Consider the following 17486-nt stretch of genomic DNA (forward strand, 5'->3'; position numbering starts at 1 on the left):
TATACAGGATACCAGCTATGTGCACAGGGTACATGGGCTGCAACCTGGATTTTGACTGGATAGAGATCAGCACAATACTCACCCATGTCTTTTATACTGTACACCACAATGGTGGGAATCATAGAATATCAGGGCTGGAAGGGACTTCAGGAGATCATCTAGTCCAACCCCCTGCTCAAAGTAGGACCAATCCCTAACTTTTTTTTTGCCCCAGATCCCTAAATGGCTCCCTCAGGATTGAACTCAACCCTGGGTTTAGCAGGCCAATGCTCAAAGCCCTGAGCTATCCCATATATAATCTGCCCTAGATCACAGGCAAGTCCATTGTTGCCACAGCAAAGTAACTTTGCCATTATCAGTATCTGAAAGTGATAGGGACATAGAAATATTTCTAAGTATTGTACAACTTGGACTTTATACTAAAGTTGGATAAACCAGCAACCACCAGTCCAGCACACTCAGGTGTTCAATACCATGTGAGACCCTTTCCAGGCTACTTGCCTTTGCTTATGCTAGCTGGACATTCCCATCCAGAATCCATGCAGGCAGTGAAATATGTGGATGATACACAGCTGCTGGCAGCCTCAAGGAATGTGATTCAAACCAGGGCACATACAGAAAAAGCAAAAAAATCAAGGATATACAACAGCATATAAAGTTACTCTTTTATGAGAGATCATAACGCATGGTAGTTTTACCCTGTGGAGTGATTTTGTTTGGAAAGGAAGCGAGGTAGGTAAGTTTCACCACCAACCATTAGGACCAGATCAAGAAGGTATCCTATTTAAAGGATAACACCACTTCATCTTGAGTTCATCTTTAAGACCAGTTTAGCTTCACACTTGTTTTCAAAGTGAAGTGAAACAGAAGCCTACCAAAATCTGAATTAAGGGCCACTTCTGCAAAAAGTCTGTCCAGCAGAATACAAAACTGTCCCTCCTACAAGGCTCTAGGGTGGAGTGTTTATTCTTTTGGAGACAGTACTCAAGGCAGGATAGGGCAGTTCTGTTTAAGATAGTTTAGTGTTTGGTTTAGTCTGACTGATCTTAGAAGTGTATGACAGTTTTAACTAGAGTTGAGCATATGCTTTGAGTTCTCACAGTCCAAAGGCAGCTCAGAAGATACTTTTAAACATCAGGAATGATGATATGTCCTGCCTGGAAGACAGGACACATTCAATACCCGAGTTGATGTTATTGTGGGTTCCTGTATCTCAGTTGAAGCAGCAGGATGATGGACCTTTAAGCCAAAAAGCAAATTTCCAAAAGGCTTAAACAAAATTCTTACAGTTTTAAAAAGAGGTGTTTAAGCAGCCTCAAAACCCACCCCAAACTTCACTCATTACGTGAAATTCCACAAATTCTCCAGTCAATTCTCTGGGGCAGAAATTGTCCTCTTCTACAGCAGAAAGTCCACTTAACATTCAGGCCTTCATACATCATATTCCCCCCCACCCATTTCTCAAATTCAGATGTTTTACACACCATTTTCCCCTCACTGAACAAAAAGTAGTGGTACCCAGCAACAGCTACAGGTAACCATGCTTTTCTAATAGAAGAGAGGGCTCTTCAGGACCCCACTGTAAATGCAGGTCAAAATTTCTTACCTAGTGAACACCAAACTACTCTCTGTACCAAAATAGAAGCAAGACATGTTATGCAGGTTTCAGAAGTCTCCACTGCATTTTCTGGGCACTCAACCACCACACTAGGGTGATGAGATAAATCTGGTAGGCTGCAGTATAGCCTTGCAATTTAATTATGCAAACTAAGGAACAGGCATTTCTATTAGTACACTTAGAAAGATTAATTAGCTTCTCCATGCTGATCAACCCAGTTACCCTGAATCAATTGCACAACACATTTTAAACTTTACACCACAGAAGTTTATTAGTTTGCCTTACACAAGGAGCTGTCAGTGAAAATACAATCACACCTTTTAGGTTAGTTACAAATCTACTTCTGAGATGCCATTACATCAAAGTTACATTGTAAAGTCAACCACCCTTAGTCTAGTCTCCAGCCCCAGGGAATTTATAGCTAAAGGGGAAAAAAGTAAAGGGTTACTAGTCAGCCACAAGAAAACTAAAGCCTAACAAGTAGCGCTCACTCTCTCTCTCTACTAATACAGTTAATTGTAACCTTGGTCACATGTGCAACCTGTAACAGAGCTTAAGATGCACAGGGTATAGTTACTACACAGTACATCAAAGGAATACTCAAGTTAAACATAGGGGAGGTGAGTAAATCAAACAATATTGGTCCAACACGAAAGGCTTTTCAAGGGCAAAGTTCACAAGTAGCTATTTAATTTGGTAAATACATTTGCCCTGACAATTATACTGTGTGTAACCCCATCAGCAGAGGCTGAGCACACCTGCTGGGACCCTCTTTAGAAGCATTTACGATGGACAATGGATGGGCCAGACTCATCATATTCCTGCTTGCTGATCCACATCTGCTGGAAGGTGGAGAGAGAAGCCAGGATGGAGCCACCAATCCAGACGGAATATTTACGCTCCGGTGGGGCAATGATCTTGATTTTCATTGTGCTGGGTGCCAGGGCTGTGATCTCCTTCTGCATTCTGTCAGCGATGCCAGGATACATAGTGCTTCCACCAGACAGCACCGTGTTAGCATAGAGGTCCTTTCGGATATCTACATCACACTTCATGATGGAGTTGAAAGTGGTCTCATGAATGCCACAGGACTCCATCCCCAGGAAGGAGGGCTGCAAGATGGCCTCTGGGCACCGGAACCTTTCATTCCCAATAGTGATCACCTGGCCATCAGGTAGCTCATAGCTCTTCTCCAGGGAGGAAGATGAAGCAGCCGTGGCCATCTCCTGCTCGAAGTCCAGGGCAACATAGCAGAGCTTCTCCTTGATGTCACGCACAATTTCCCTTTCGGCCGTGGTGGTGAAGCTGTAGCCTCTCTCCGTCAGGATCTTCATGAGGTAGTCAGTCAGGTCACGGCCAGCCAAGTCCAGACGCAGGATGGCATGGGGCAGGGCGTAGCCCTCGTAGATTGGCACTGTGTGGGTGACCCCATCCCCAGAATCCATGACAATACCGGTGGTACGCCCAGAGGCATACAGGGACAGCACAGCCTGGATAGCCACATACATAGCTGGGGTGTTGAAGGTCTCAAACATGATCTGCGTCATCTTCTCTCGGTTGGCCTTGGGATTCAGGGGGGCTTCAGTGAGCAGGACTGGGTGCTCCTCGGGGGCAACCCGCAGCTCATTGTAGAAAGTATGGTGCCAGATCTTCTCCATGTCATCCCAATTGGTGACAATGCCATGCTCAATGGGATACTTCAGGGTGAGGATACCTCTCTTGCTCTGGGCCTCATCACCCACATAGCTGTCTTTCTGCCCCATGCCCACCATGACACCCTGGTGCCTGGGGCGTCCCACGATGGAAGGGAACACAGCTCGAGGGGCATCATCCCCAGCAAAGCCAGCTTTGCACATCCCGGAGCCATTATCAACAACGAGGGCAGCGATTTCTTCGTCAGCCATTTTGAGTTAATCTGAAAGAGAGAGAGGAGCACAGACTGTTAGGTGCATGGAAGTTTTCAAGGAAATGCTATTGGTTACCTCCCCCGTTCGCCCTACGGCAGGGGGACGCTGCTGTTGTCTGGACCGGTATGTGGGGGCAGCAGGGCTCACTTTAGGAAGCTTCCACCCCCCCCCGAGGCCCGCCCCGCCCCGCCCCGCGGACTCAGCGGCTCCGACTGGGGACCAGTGCGAGCGAGACCCCAGCCCAGAGCGGCCAGCACACCTCGCCCTGCCCTGCCCTGTTCTCAGAGCACAGACCCTCCCCCACCATCCGGTACCTAGAGCAGCGCAGTCACGTCCAGAAACTGCTGCAGCCTCCGTCTCCTTCCGCAGGCACCACGCGCGCTGCTTTATCCCCACCGGAAAGGGAAACCCGCCTTCGGCCCCGCACGCCCATTGGTTGGCGCGATGATAATCCGCCCCTTACTGTCTTCCCATCTACCTATCAGAACATCGCTGGCCGAACCAGTCTTGTTCCCAGCAGGCCTTGCGGCAGGGAGGCTGAACAGCACGCTGGGAGCTGGAGGCTTTAGGGGAGCTAAGCCAGGTCTGGCCTCGGCTCATGAACTACAATTCCCAGCATGCGGCACGTGAAGCCGCCGGCACTTCCTGTTTCCGGTGATGGTGCTCAGGTGAGTGTAAACAACATCAGGTGGGGGTTGTGGAGCTGTTCGTCGCGACCCCTGAGGGGGCGGCCTGGCCTCGACTCCCGCCTCGGGGCAGGGTTGGATCAGTGTCGATCCATCCCCACAGGGGCTGTGGCCTACCCTAGATCCCCCTCTCCACTGGGCTGGGCACTAGGGCTCGGCCTGGTGTGGCTCCGTCTCCCGGCCCTGCTAGGATTGTGGGCTGGGTTTGGGGTCCGATAGCGACCCCGGCACTCGGATCTGGACACCAGGGCAAGGCTTAACATAGACCCCACCCCTACCCCGGGCTGGGGGCCGGGAAAGGCCTCGCCTAGAACCTGCCCACTCGCCGAGATAGGCTCCGTGATAAGGCCTGGTAGGGGAGCCCCTCCCTGCTCTATCAAGGTTTGGGACCAGGACATAGGCCCCCCTCCCCCAGTGTTGGGGACTAGGGCAAGGACTTAATGTAGATATCCCCACCCAGAGCTGGCAACAGGGTATAGCCTAGAGTAGATCCATTCCGTCTCATGTTGGTTTGTTTCCTTCCGTTCACAGCCTCTCCTGGAGTTCAGAATTGGGTTTCTCAGGCTCAGTTCCTCTCGGTGACACAGTTACAATGTCTTTATCAGAGTGGTATATTGCAGTGAAGCTGGCAGATCAGCCGTTGGCCCCCAAATCCATCCTGCGGCTACCAGAGACTGAGCTGGGAGAGTGTCCTTTGGGTGGGTGCAGCATCTCCTACCTGAAGCATCTTATCACTGGAAAGCTGCAGGAGTCAGTCCCAGACCCGGAACTCATTGGTGAGTTGCTGCTTTTACTGCAGGGCTGGGTCTAGTCAGGCCTGGGATCATAGCCAAATTTCAACTGGGTAATTACATACAGCAGTTTCAGTTGGATATAGCTTCTTTGTTTCCAGTGTTGCTGTGTATAATGTTAGTTATTATGGAGACCTTAGCCATCCCTATTTTCCAGGTTTTCTTTTAACAAAGCCTTCTAACAAGGCAGGCTAGTAGACACCTGTCTCTGCTATGAGAGATACTTTGTGTCTGACACCAGTAAAACTCTGTGGGGTTGGGGAAATTCTTTTAAACCGTGTAGTTCTGTGAGAGGATGCACAGCCAGGCTTGTGTCCTAAGCTTCAAGGTCCCCTTGAATTTAAATGTGCAAGTGTTTATGCGGCTGAATATTGAGGAGTTGCCACTTCAACAGGTACATCATGTGGCAGGCTGATAGCATGCCTGGAAATGTACTTATCCCATAAAGGCCAAGCAATAGGGCTTCCCACAGAAACACCCTATGTTATAGAGCTGTGCTTTCTCTCTCTCAGATCTGATCTACTGTGGCCGCAAGCTGAAAGATGACCAAACACTTGACTTTTATGGCATCCAGTCAGGCTCAACTGTTCATGTCCTGCGGAAGTCGTGGCCCGAGCCGGATCAGAAACCAGGTGAGAGAGAGAATGCCTGGGATGACCCTCTGGAACTCTTAAACGTGTGTATGTGTGGTGCCCATCTCTTGTGGTTGAGATGGGGACACATACACCTGCTTGCCTGTCATTTCAGGGACAGAGGTATAGTGGAAGGAGGTGAATTCCTTGGGATTGATCTGGTCTTCTCTGAAACCTCCAGTCTCAAAGGAAGGGGAGCTCTCTTTGTCTGTTTCACGCTGACATGGGAGCTGTGGAAAGAGCCCCATGATACATGGAGAAAGAACACCCTAGCTGAGTTCCAGTCAATTACACTGGTTCTGTTGAGGACCAAAATCAGATCCCCACTCGTTTTGATCCATCTTTGAAGTGTTCTGTGGTCAGCATCAGACCAGGTAAATTAAAGCCGTGGCACTGGGATTGCAGAGTTGGGAGTGCTAGAGCAAAGGTCTTTAGATTCTTCCCCCGCACACACACTGCTCTGTCAGACTGGGTTTGGCTTTCTTGGCTACGAGGAAACGGATGACCTAAAGGGCAGGCAGAATGAAACTGACCAATAAAAACTCTTGATTCTTCTTCCCATCTCTTTCTGAATGTCTCCCCCAGAGCCTGTGGATAAAGTAGCTGCACTGCGAGAGTTCCGGGTCCTGCATACTGCCCTGCATAGCAGTCCTGCATACAGAGATGCAGTGAGTGTGGCTTATTCTTCACCCCTAAGTGTTGTCATCCACCATGTGTGACTGAACAGTAGAGAGGGATGGAGAGCCCAACAGCAGTTGAATTGGGCTACTGCAGTTTTAGCCTGGCCTCATTATGTGGCGTTGCTGATCTGTTTTGTTTTCTTTGGTAGGTCTTCAAGATGCTGGGGAACAAGGAATCACTGGATCAGATCATTGTAGCTACCCCTGGTCTCAGCAGCGACCCTGTTGCTCTGGGTGAGTTCAGATGTGGCCAGACAGTGTAAAGGACGTGGTAAATAGGCATGGTCCATGGAACCTATTAATTCCTCATGTGGGGGAGGGAGCACCAGGCTCCAGGAAGAACAGGAAAAGGCAGTTTCCACAGAGACTCTCCACCTTTGAGACAGAGGGAGGTGTGTAATGAATGCATCTACTTTGCACCTGCCCCTTCCAAGTGCCACAAAGGATTATTTAACTCTAATCCAGGCCTGCCTGGCCTAGTGAGCTAGCAGCATCTCTGCATGGCCATGTGCGGATTCCAGTAGAATTTTGGGTTATTGCTTCTTACGGCCCTGAGCCAAGAAGAGCAGATAGCTCTGAAGAGTGGAAGTATTGCATGATGCTCAGCAGCAACCATTGTTGACTCAAAACATGGTCCTTGTGCTTGGGAGCTGATGGTCATGATGCAGAGCCTTGTAGGGAAGAGGTGGAAGCCTTACAAGAGAATAATAGTGGAGAGATACCATCTGGGGTGCACATTGCTCCACTGTCCCAGGGGTAAAGCTGTTTCGGGAACTGAGTGACTTTTGCTTGTGTTTTGGGTCACATTTGACAGATGCCCCTTTTGTTTCCTGTCCCTGATTCAATACATGTCCTGGTCTCTTACAGGTGTCTTGCAGGACAAAGATCTTTTCTCTGTCTTCGCTGACCCAAACATGCTGGACACGTAAGTTTTGAATGGCCATCCTAGGTCCAAGCCATCACATAGCTACACAGTTAGGGTGACCAGACAGCAAGTGAAAAATCAGGACAACGGGTGGGGGGTAATAGGAGCCTATATAAGAAAGACCCAAAAATCAGGACTGTCCCTATCACATCGGGACATCTGGTCACTCTATACTCAATGCCTGTTTGTACAATTGCACAATTTATTTTTCTTTAGGTGGGAGGAGAGGGTTGCTCCAGTTTTCAACTGCCGGTGTGGACATGCCATTCCGTTGGCATAGGCTGGGTCGAAGGCTTTCCCTTCCCTTCTTCCAACCCCTCGCTCTTAGTAACAGTAGTCTGAGAAAAGACTGAGTTGGGGTGTCTGTCACTGAGCTGCCCAGGCTGCACTCTAGGGGTGCGATGGCTCAGGAGATTTGTACTTCAGTGCAGGAGCTTTCACCTCTGCTCCCTGAGTTCAAATCCAGTCTTGGTTGGTTGTGGCTGAAAATTGCTACCACCTGCTTGTTGCTCAGAGCCCTGTGCGAGCTGAGGTGGGGAATCTCGTTTTTGGTCCCAGTGGGCAACCTGCATCAGAAGTAGGGTTCCCAACTTTCTAATCGCACAAAACTGAACACCCTTCCCCTGCCCCTTCCTTGAGACGATGCCCCTTCCTCGCCCTTTCTCCAAGACCCTGCCCCTGCTCACTCCATCCCCCCACCCTCTGTCACTCACTTTCCCCCACCCTTACTTTTTCTGGGCTGAGGCAGGGGGTTGAGGTGCAAGAGGGATAGAGGCTATAAGGGCTCTGGCTGGGGGGTACAGGCTCTGAGGTGTGGGGCTGGGGATGAGGGGTTTGGGGTGCAGGAAGGGGCTCTGGATTGGGGCTGAGGGGTTTGGAGTGCAGTAGGTGGCTATGGGCTTGAGCAGGGGGTTGGGATGTGGGCTCTGGAAGGGAATTTGGGTGCGGGAGAGGGCTGGGGTAGGTGAGGGGTGCTTGGCTCTGACTGGATAGTGCTTACCTCAGGTGTCTCCTGGAAAAACTGGCATGTCCCTTCTGCTCCTAGGCTCGGGCAGCCAGGTGGCCCCCTGTGCTGCCCCTGCCAGCATGCACCACTCCTGCAGCTCCCATTGGCTGTGGTTCCCAGCCAGGGGGAGCTGCGGAGTTGGAGATGGGGGGTGGGGGCAGCGTGCAGAAACCTCCTGGCTGCCGCTGCGCCTAGGACCCAGACATGCCACCCGCTTCAGGGAGCCACACAAAGCCAGGGCAAGTAGGAAGCCTGCCTTAGCCCTGCTGCACTGCCAATTGGACTTTTAGTGGCCTATTAAAATCTCCCGGATTGCTTTCAGTAGTCGCTAGGATATTGATGGTGATTCCAGTAGACTCCTGCCCAGTCTTGGAGGGTTGGCAATCCTAAGCAGAAACTCATTGCCAAAATGGGATCTAACTGGCCCCTCTTGTTGGCCAACTCAGCAGAGTGCATAGGATTGAGTGGGTCAAGGGGAGGGAGCTTCCTTCACCTACAGAAGGATGATCTCTATCAAGAGATACATCAGCCAGAGAAGCTGGCACTACTGTGGCCCATGCAGTACATCTTCCGTGGATAAAGAGAAGACTCCAGCCTTTGGGGATGTCAAACCTGCCTTCTTTCACTAGCACCAAATCCACTTAAACAAAAAAAAAATAAAAAATAAAAAAATGTGGAGCATGGTTCCTGGGCTGGTGGCAGGATTGTTACTAGACCAGGTAGGCTGGAGGGGTTACATCACCCGGCTGCCAGAGCTGGGATTGGAGATGGTGGTGAAGCATAGCCCACTGGGAAGGCTGAAATTGCTTCTCTGGGTGCTGTGGCGGCCTCCCTTCCCTTCCTCTGCTGCAGCCTCCAGGTTTCTTGTTTTTTCTCTGCCCAGGCTAATCCCAGCTCACCCTGCTCTGGTGAACGCCATCATCCTGGTTCTGCACTCAGTGGCGGGCAGCACACCCCTCCCAACTCCGGAGACCTCCTCACGCAGCATGCCCTCCAGCTCCTACAGGGACATGCCTGGTCAGTTTGCCCATGCGAAGCATCCAGCTGTGTGTGCACATGGGGCAGATGAACTGCAGGATCTACAGACTAATCCAGGCAGTAACTGACCCTGAGCCTTCCAGGGGCAGGTAGAGCAGGAGGCCTGGTTTATTGAGTGGGTAACGTGCATCTGTTCTGCGGCATAATCTTTAGGGCAGAAAGAGAGGGATTTTCCTTCTCCTCTGACATATGCAGCGTTAAGTAGAACTCACTGACTCCTCTAATTAGAGTTCAATAAAGAAGTTGCTGGATGTGTTGGGCCTGCAACCATGGACCCTTTAGCTGCTGTAGGTCTTCTCCATCCCACTTAGGTTCTGACCCTCTTCACCACTTGGGTGGGAATCCTCCAAGGAAAACCTAGGATGCTGGTGATTCATAGATGGCACTCTTTCCTCTGAATCAGAACTAAACCAGTGTCCCACATAGCGGTCCTGGCCCTGTGCTGCTGAAGGCTGGGCCTTTTCCAATGAGACATAAAACAGCTGTGAATATTAAAGATCCCATAGTTGGTTTGCGTGAGAAGAGGTGTTAGCTCCATCATCCTGGCTGTATTCTAATTTGGGTAACTATGCTGCCTCCCTAAATTCCCTCTGTAGTTTCACTAGGAGAAGTTATTTTTCATTTCCCCATCTAGTGCTGTAGGCACATTCCACCCCAGAGGTGACTGCATTTTAATGGTGAGTGGGCAACGCTTTTAAAATGTAGTCCATGAAGTGTCTTTCCCTGGAAGGCTGAGTGTTGTCTGTCAGCTGGTTTGATCTCTCTGCAGGCTTGGGAGATCTAACAGTCTCTGTTGGGAGGGTAGGTGGGAGCTGAGATTTTGTTGTCTGTGGTTTGAGAGCTTTTCTCCACTTGAATGTGTTCTCTTCTCTGTGGCAGGTGGCTTTTTGTTTGAAGGTCTCTCTGACGACGAAGATGATTTTCATCAGGTAATGTTAGTGGGGCAGGTGAGGGGTTTGGGTTTGGGGGATGGTTGTATTTAGAGGCACAGTAAAATCAGAGATTCTGGAGCTGCTCCCTGGGCAGGACTGTCTTGCAGTCAAAGCACTGGATTAAGGTTTGAGAGACCCAGGTTCAGCCCTTGGCTCTGCCACAGCCTTCTGTGTGACCTTGAGCAAGTCGCTTCGTCTCCCAGTGCCTCGGTTTCCCTGTCTGTATTATCTAGGGCAGAGGTGGGCAAACTATGGCCCACGGGACTGTCCTGCCTGGCCCTTAAGCTCCCGTCCTGGGAGGCTCGCCCCCGGCCCCTCCCCTGCTGTCTCCTCTCCCTCACAGCCACGCCACCATGCGGGCAGCGCTCTGGGCAGCGGGGCTGCACGCTCCTGCAAGGCAGCATGGCAGCGTGTCTGGCTCTGGCCGGGTGGTGCTGCTGCCAGACATGCTGCTCTGAGCGGCATGGTAAGGGGGCGGGGAGTGGGGGTTGGATAAAGGGGCAGGGAGTCCCGAGGGATGGGGAGCAGGGGGCAGTTGGATGGGGCAGAGGTTCTGGGGATGAGGGCGGTCAGACGGCAGGGGGTGTGGTTGGATAAGGCCCGGGGGGCCTGTCGGGCGGGGATGTGGATAGGAGTCAGGGCAGTCAGGGGACAAGGAGCAGGGGGGTTGGATTGGTCAGGGGTTCTAAGGTGGGCAGTCAGGGGGCGGGAAGTGGGAGGAGTTGGATAGGGGGTGGGGCCAGGCTGTCTGGGGAGTCACAGCCTTCCCTACCTGGCCATTCATATAGTTTTGCAACCCTAATGTGGCCCTCGGGCCAAAAAGTTTGCCCGCCCCGATCTAGGGATTAAAAATTGTGTCTAACTCCGTGGACTCTTGTGACACTCCAGGTATTAAATTGTGAGACGCTCAGATACTGATTGTGAGACGCTCAGATACTACAGCGAGAGGAGCCACAACAGGGCTTAATTAGGCTCACGTAGTAAGAAACAAGTAGGTCCAGCTCAGGGAATGGTGCTTCCCTGAATGCCAGCACCAAATACCATAGGAGCTGTGCAGCATCTTGCCTGAATGTGAAGAGTGGGTGATGCAACTACTCCTGCTTCAGGGCAGCATTGCAGGTTTCTTTGCAGAGGAACAAGGTCTTGGTGGGGATGATTGATTATTCAGCAATGGGTGGGGAGGGACACCCTGCCTGACAGGGATCATTAAGCTGAGGTGATGTCCCAACCCATGATCCTTTTACAGAACCACTGATTAACGGCTATTCAATCATTCCCTCTGTATAATCTATCCAGTAACTGCAAGTGTTTTCTCTTTGTTTCCCTTCAATTTGCCAGCACTGAGCCATGATCACTAGATGGCCTAGACTGCCGGTGGCCCCAGCCACCTCTGAACTCTGGGTCTCTGTCACATTGTTTGTTTGAAGTTACTGACACCACTGCAGTATGATCGTCCATTGCTGCATCTTTTCAGGGCTTCCCATGTCTCTGTAACAGCCGTGGTTGATACTAGGGGTTCTTAGCTGGTGACTCTGAAGGTTAAAGTTGAAAGGCAGGGGAGCTGGCAGGCCGAGCTGTGCAATGTTAGTTCTGAATGTGGTTCTGATGGTGACTTCCTTGGAATCCTGAGCACACTTGAGTATCTTTGTGACATAGATGCTAACTCATGGGTTTTCTCCCGTCCTGGCAGAGCACAAGGTCCACGCCTTCCAGCAGCACTTCTGGGTCCCGCCCGGCATCGCTCGGCTACACTGGGGCTGCCGGACCCCGGCCAATCACACAGAGTGAACTGGCAACTGCGCTGGCGCTGGCCAGCACTCCTGAGAGCAGTTCACACACTCCTACCCCAGGCACCCAGGTAGGGTAACAGCACAGCATCAGGGAACCCCTCTCTCAGGCCACGAACTGCAGCGAGATACTGACTGCTGAGAGCCAGTCCCAGCTAATGGCCCTGGGACCTGACATTGGGCTAGCCCATTATGGCAGGAGTCTCCTCTGTATGGACTCCGGGAGGGAGAATGTTTGGGGTTGGGGAGATCCTTGTGGAGGAGGCATTGCTCTGAAGATTGCTGTGTTGGCCAGTTAACATTTACAGCTGTGTGTGGATCCGACTAGCGCAGTCTCCTGTCTTCCAGGGTCACTCATCGGGCACTTCTCCGATGTCCTCTAGTGTCCAATCAGGAACTCCCATCACCAACGACCTCTTCAGCCAGGCCCTGCAGCATGCCCTGCAGGCATCTGGGCAGCCCGCCATGCAGGTCAGTAACTCAGTCTTGTCATTTCAGGGTTCTGTGACCCACCTCTCTCCACTCTGATTCCAGCAGCTATTGCAAGACAGGAAAGTCTTTCACTTGAAGCCCTGCGTTGCAGGTGACTCAGTGGCTGGCTGGAGCTCCCAGCGGGAGATGCTGTAGGGAATGATGCAGAAGCACTGGAGGTGGAGGGTATGGGGCAGGACTGTGGGTTTGCTCCCAGCAGGAGGTGCTTAGATCCCAAGATGACAGAGGTGTAGAGATGCAGTAGGGAAAAGCTGTGGCATTGGAGGCTGTGGAGGGGGTTGGGGAATAACTTGTTTCTCGGGTACTGAGAAATCCCCTTAGTTATCTCTCCTCTCTCTACAGAGCCAGTGGCAGCCACAGCTGCAGCAGCTGCGGGACATGGGCATACATGATGATGACCTGAGCCTCCGGGCCCTCCAGGCCACCGGAGGGGACATTCAGGCTGCCCTGGAGCTGATATTTGCAGGCGGGGCGCCCTAACCCCCTGTGAGCGAGGGCGGAGTGGCATGTTTCAGAGATGCTGCTAGGTTAGGACGATTGTGAAGTTCCTGTCTCTGATCCCCACCTCAGCCCTGAAACACTTCAACAGAACTGAGTGTCTCTCTTGCCCTGGGCAGCGTAGGGGACTCTCCCCTGCCTTGTTGGGATGTAGTTGATGGCAGAGGAGACGATGCACTACGTTGGGATGGAAACTGTGACTCAGACTCAGAGAGGTTCCTCCTCCTGCACTCCCCTGGTCTATAGCTATCACAGGCAAGACCACAGGATTTCTGTACAGCCACAGGAGCAGAGCATCAGCCCCCTGAACCAGGAGACGCTGCAAAGCCACAGCTGCTCCCACAAGGCATCTGCCAGCTTCCTCTCCTGCTTGCACTTCCATTCCTGCCACCCTAGAAAGCTTCGGTCTGTTTTAGTTCATCAGTGTTTGAGTCTAATAAAGCTGAACCTCTCACTTGTCTGTCATTGGAATTGTGATCTGGTAGATTTCAGAGCTAGCCTGAGTGGTTGTTGGGTGGGAGGCCTCCAAGAATAAGCTAGGCTGCTTGAGGAAGTACTGCTGATAATTCAGCTGGGGGTGCTCTTCCCCTGGAGTCCATGCTGAGCCAGCGTCACTGGGCAATGTCAGAGGTACCTTCTCTTGATGGAAATGTTCCAAGATGATCATTTGTGTGCATTAAAATGGGGGGGGGGTGTCCTCATAACAACATATAGCATTTACATCCCACTTCTCATCTGCAAACCCTTTGGCAACCACTAATTGATCCTCACATGATCCCTGGGAAGTAGGCGAAAGCAGGGAAGGACAGGAACTGGCTAAAATCCAGGAGGAATAATTTCATTCTACCCACTGAAAGTTCTCTCCTTGCTTTCCAGGGATATGCTCTTCCTCCTCGTTTTCTGCTCTTAACTTGGTGCTGGTGTCATTATAGTGGCTGCCATATTCCACCTCACCAAAACATGCAAGGGCAGAGAGAGAGATGCCACAGCTGCTGAGCACCCTGCATTTCCGGCCATTTCTGGAAACGGGGTCATTTGTCTTAAGTGAATACAAGCTTTTGGCCTCATCAGCAGGAGGACTGTACAGGAATCTGTATTAAGGAGAGACTCAGTACCCTACCGCCTGAGATTCCCTCTTCAGCTGAGACCTGCCCCCACCAGCTGTGGGGAACCAGTTTGGAATTTGAAGAACAGGAGTAATTGTGGCAGTTTAGAGACTAACAAATTTATGTGAGCATAAGCTTTCGTGGACTAATGCCCACTTCATCAATCATATTCACAAAGATGTGATTGGATTATTCCCAGCAAAGGTGCAGTAGCACACAGTGACCACAGTGTGGCAGTAAAGGCACATCACATCGGAGGTGCACTTCAGACAAGCCAGTAACCAGAGGACTTCAAAGCCTTTGACCATGGTCCTGCTGGGAGGAAAATATCCCTGTTCACATAGGAGAGAGTCCGAAAAGCCCAGGCTGTGTTTTCAGGAGTGGCCTCTGGTTTTGGTTGCCCAACGAGAGGACAGTTTGGAGCTGATTTTCATTGTCAATTCATAGAATTTCATAGCCAGTGAAGTCAATGGCCGTCGTGTTAAAGGAGGCTGAACAGTGTATTTTTAGATATATTGCTGCCTACATTTCCTCCCACGTTGAGGTTTGGCACATGATCTCGAATGGGCTAAGTTACTTGCTAGTCAAATGTTCGTAGGCTGGCTTGCTCATAGGGTTTTTGAAACGTGTTCATTTGATCATACAGTTTCAGTTTTTGCCAGCAGCTCTTCCATTAACTCTGGTTTGGGGCTACCTCAGGGGCTCTCGCTGTAAGCATGTTTCACTAGGGACTTCCCATTTTTGGCATCAAAGTGAATCTGCCTGGTTAAGTTTCTGATGCCCCCATCAACATCACTCTGTGGGAGGGCAGGGAGAGCGAAGTGGCCCTCGGGTGTGTTATTAGTTGGTAGCAGCTGTTTCCACTGTGGTCTCCAAAGCTGTCCTGGCACCCTCGTTATCTCTGGATATCCTTTCCTTCCCCATTGCATACTGGGGCTGCCTGCCACTGATCTTGTCTTTCTTGGAAGAGCAGGTCTGAGTGCCTGTTCTTGGGCAGCTGCCCTGGATCACGGCCCAGTCGATTTCCTGGTTGCCAGACCCACTCTGCAATGTTGTCTGGCTGTTATCCACCCTCCCCACCACATTTCACCTTGCTGGTTAGGACCATCCCATGGCATGGCTGGCCTCCCCGGCCTAGGCCATGGCATCTGGTGACAAGAAGGGGATTTGGAGAAGGTGACATTGCAAACGGAGCAGAATGGAGATGAATGAACATCCTTGCTTCGTTTTCACAGCCAATTAGGCTGCAAATGGGAGGATACTGAAGCTGGAGGAAGCTAATTAGATGAAGGATTGCCTGTGAGGGAACAGGTGGGGCTTCTGCAAAGCCAGAAGGCTGGCAAGCAGCAGGGAGGGAGCCTGCAGTCATCCTCCTGGGGTAAGGGAGAAGAAGCCTGGTAGGAAGGTGTCTGGGCCAGGGTGAGAGCAGTAAGGTGATGGCGATGCCAACCCTAACTATTCACTAGAGGGCCCTGGAGTGGAACCCAGAGTACAGGGCAGGTCTGGGTTCCAGCTCCAACCACTGCAGAGTGGTATTGTTTGGGGGCCATGAACAGGAAGACTGCCTGGGCCCTGTTGGAGTGCAGGGCCGGCTCCAGCTTTTTTGCTGCCCCAAGTGGCAAAGAAGAAAAGAAAAGCCCGATTGAGCAGAGCGATTGAGCTGCTGCCAAAGTGCTACCGAAGAGGAAGCAAGGCACTGAAGGACCCACCGCCAAATTGCTGCCGCGGACCTGGACATTCCGCCCCTTTCTGTTGGTCGCCCCAGGCACCTGCTTCCTTCGCTGGTGCCTGGAGCTGGCCCTGTTGGAGTGCCAGGGTCAGGGGCCATGAGGACTGCCTGATGCCACGTGAACAGAAGAGGCTTTGAAAGCCTACTCCCGAAGGGGAACCACTTAGTGATCTGGCTGGAGGGCTACGTCACAGAGGGGCTGCAGTGGCTACTGGAGCGAGACGGGGCTGCAAACAGAGAGAGAGGCAAAGGGACAGGAGGCAACTGCAGGAAGAGGCATCGACTTTGCAAGCTATTTCCCAAAGCATCCAAGTGGAGATGCCATCCCAGTGCTGAGTAGAGCACCCCTCACCCATCACACCCCATGCTCTGGGTGTCCCTAAACCTTTTACTGCTAGAAACAGGGACTGGATAATGGGATGGATCACTCGATAAATTGCCTGGTCTGTTCAATCCCTCTGAAGCACTTGGCACCGGCCACTGTCAGAAGATCAGATGCTGGGCTACATGGAACGTCAGTCTGATTTAGAGTGGCCACTCCTGTGTTCTCCTGATCAGTCACAAGAAAAAGTCATGTTTCCGGCAGCATGCAGAAACCACCTTGCTTCTGCTTTTTGTGGCTTATTGGAGTGAATCTGAAATCCAGCATTTCAATCCCCTAAGATTTCTGATGTAAAACTCCTATTAGCAAGAGACTGAGATTTCCCCCCCCATGGTCTGAGAGAGCCCTGGTTCCTCCTCTTCTACTGCAGCCTGCCATAGAAGGGGTTTGGTTTTACTGCTGAGAAACTGGAGCCATTTAGAGTCAGCGTCCCCGTTGTCCCCGCCCCTGCTCCACATTTCCCTACTGGCACCGGGACTTGTGTGCAAACACTTGGATCACTTTATCATGACATGCCTTGAGCACTAGTCAGGACTCCTGCTCCCTTCTGCCTGCAGTGGGATTGGTTGGGTCAGCTGGCAAAGGCAGATATGGGCCAGCAGCAGTGGTCTCTCACACAGAGTTCTCCATGCAGGTGTCCTGCCAGGAGTCGGGGGAAGCAAAGGGATTTAGCTGAGCCTCTGTCTATGCCACGTAGACTGTGATGGTGGTTCCCAGCCCTAGTTTCTTGATCTTGGCCAGGTCCTACAGCAGCGGTTGTCAATTTTTTTTTTTTCAAGGTCCAAATTTCTTGGTCAAGGTCCATACTTCAGAGAACATAATAAAACAACAACAATAATGATAATAAGCAAATAAAGATCTGGGGGCCCATTCAAAATCTGGTGGCCTGGATTTGACTACCCCTGTTGTACAGTGATTGAGGCTCTACTTGAGCCAGATAGGCTGCAGTGCTGCTGAGAGCTGCTTACATGCAGGTTAAGTAATGTCCCCACTGGTACATATGTTCTGTTCTCTGGAGGCTAGCTAGGAACAGAGCCCCTGCAAGGCTGCCCCCTCAAGGTGGCTCTGCTCACAAGAGAGGCAAGGCTGGCGGGGGCATGCTACTCCTGCAGGGGAAGGAATCTGGGCACGGACCAGTCACCAAGGCCATTAGGGCAGTGAGGGACTGGGCGTGGGGCTCTTCTCCAGTGGTCACAGCACTCCAACAGAGCTGGCCTCGAGGGTCTACAAAGCTGCCCTGAGCAGCCCCAGGAGGCCATGGCAGGGGAACTGTTGCT

The 17486-nt window shown here is 51.5% G+C and overlaps 2 protein-coding genes across 3 annotated transcripts; one reads left to right on the forward strand and one right to left on the reverse strand.

Annotated features, from left to right (window-relative positions):
* Window positions 1-1862: 1862 nt before the first annotated feature.
* Window positions 1863-3950, reverse strand: LOC115658271 (actin, cytoplasmic type 5-like). The gene is made up of 2 exons (XM_030576865.1): window positions 3840-3950; window positions 1863-3533 (listed from the first exon to the last, which is right to left on the reverse strand). The coding sequence occupies exon 2, from the start codon at window positions 3520-3522 to the stop codon at window positions 2392-2394; it is 1131 nt and encodes a 376-aa protein (XP_030432725.1). The 5' UTR covers window positions 3523-3533; window positions 3840-3950; the 3' UTR covers window positions 1863-2391.
* Window positions 3951-4090: 140 nt separating this feature from the next.
* On the forward strand, window positions 4091-14584 carry UBL7 (ubiquitin like 7). 2 transcript variants are annotated; one of them, XM_030576864.1, is made up of 12 exons: window positions 4091-4193; window positions 4743-4987; window positions 5515-5634; window positions 6220-6302; window positions 6464-6548; window positions 7182-7239; window positions 9129-9262; window positions 10163-10212; window positions 11906-12073; window positions 12351-12473; window positions 12837-13021; window positions 13869-14584. In XM_030576864.1, exons 1-11 carry the CDS (start codon window positions 4183-4185, stop codon window positions 12972-12974), a joined length of 1215 nt encoding a protein of 404 aa, XP_030432724.1. In that variant the 5' UTR covers window positions 4091-4182; the 3' UTR covers window positions 12975-13021; window positions 13869-14584. The 2 variants fall into 2 exon arrangements, with proteins under 2 accessions (XP_030432724.1, XP_030432723.1); XM_030576863.1 differs by lacking the exon at window positions 13869-14584 and having other exon boundaries at window positions 4092-4193; window positions 12837-13456.
* Window positions 14585-17486: the final 2902 nt, after the last annotated feature.

The sequence above is a fragment of the Gopherus evgoodei genome, chromosome 10, assembly GCF_007399415.2.
Source record: "Gopherus evgoodei ecotype Sinaloan lineage chromosome 10, rGopEvg1_v1.p, whole genome shotgun sequence".
NCBI lineage: Eukaryota > Metazoa > Chordata > Testudines > Testudinidae > Gopherus > Gopherus evgoodei.

Excerpts from the sequence above, each read along its gene's own strand:
- LOC115658271 (XM_030576865.1), bottom strand. The coding sequence starts at position 3,522 with ATGGCTGACGAAGAAATCGCTGCCCTCGTTGTTGATAATGGCTCCGGG.
- UBL7 (XM_030576864.1), top strand. Across the intron at positions 5,635-6,219 it reads CGAGCCGGATCAGAAACCAG|AGCCTGTGGATAAAGTAGCT; the intron begins GTGAGAGAGAGA and ends TGTCTCCCCCAG. Across the intron at positions 12,074-12,350 it reads CTCCTACCCCAGGCACCCAG|GGTCACTCATCGGGCACTTC; the intron begins GTAGGGTAACAG and ends CCTGTCTTCCAG.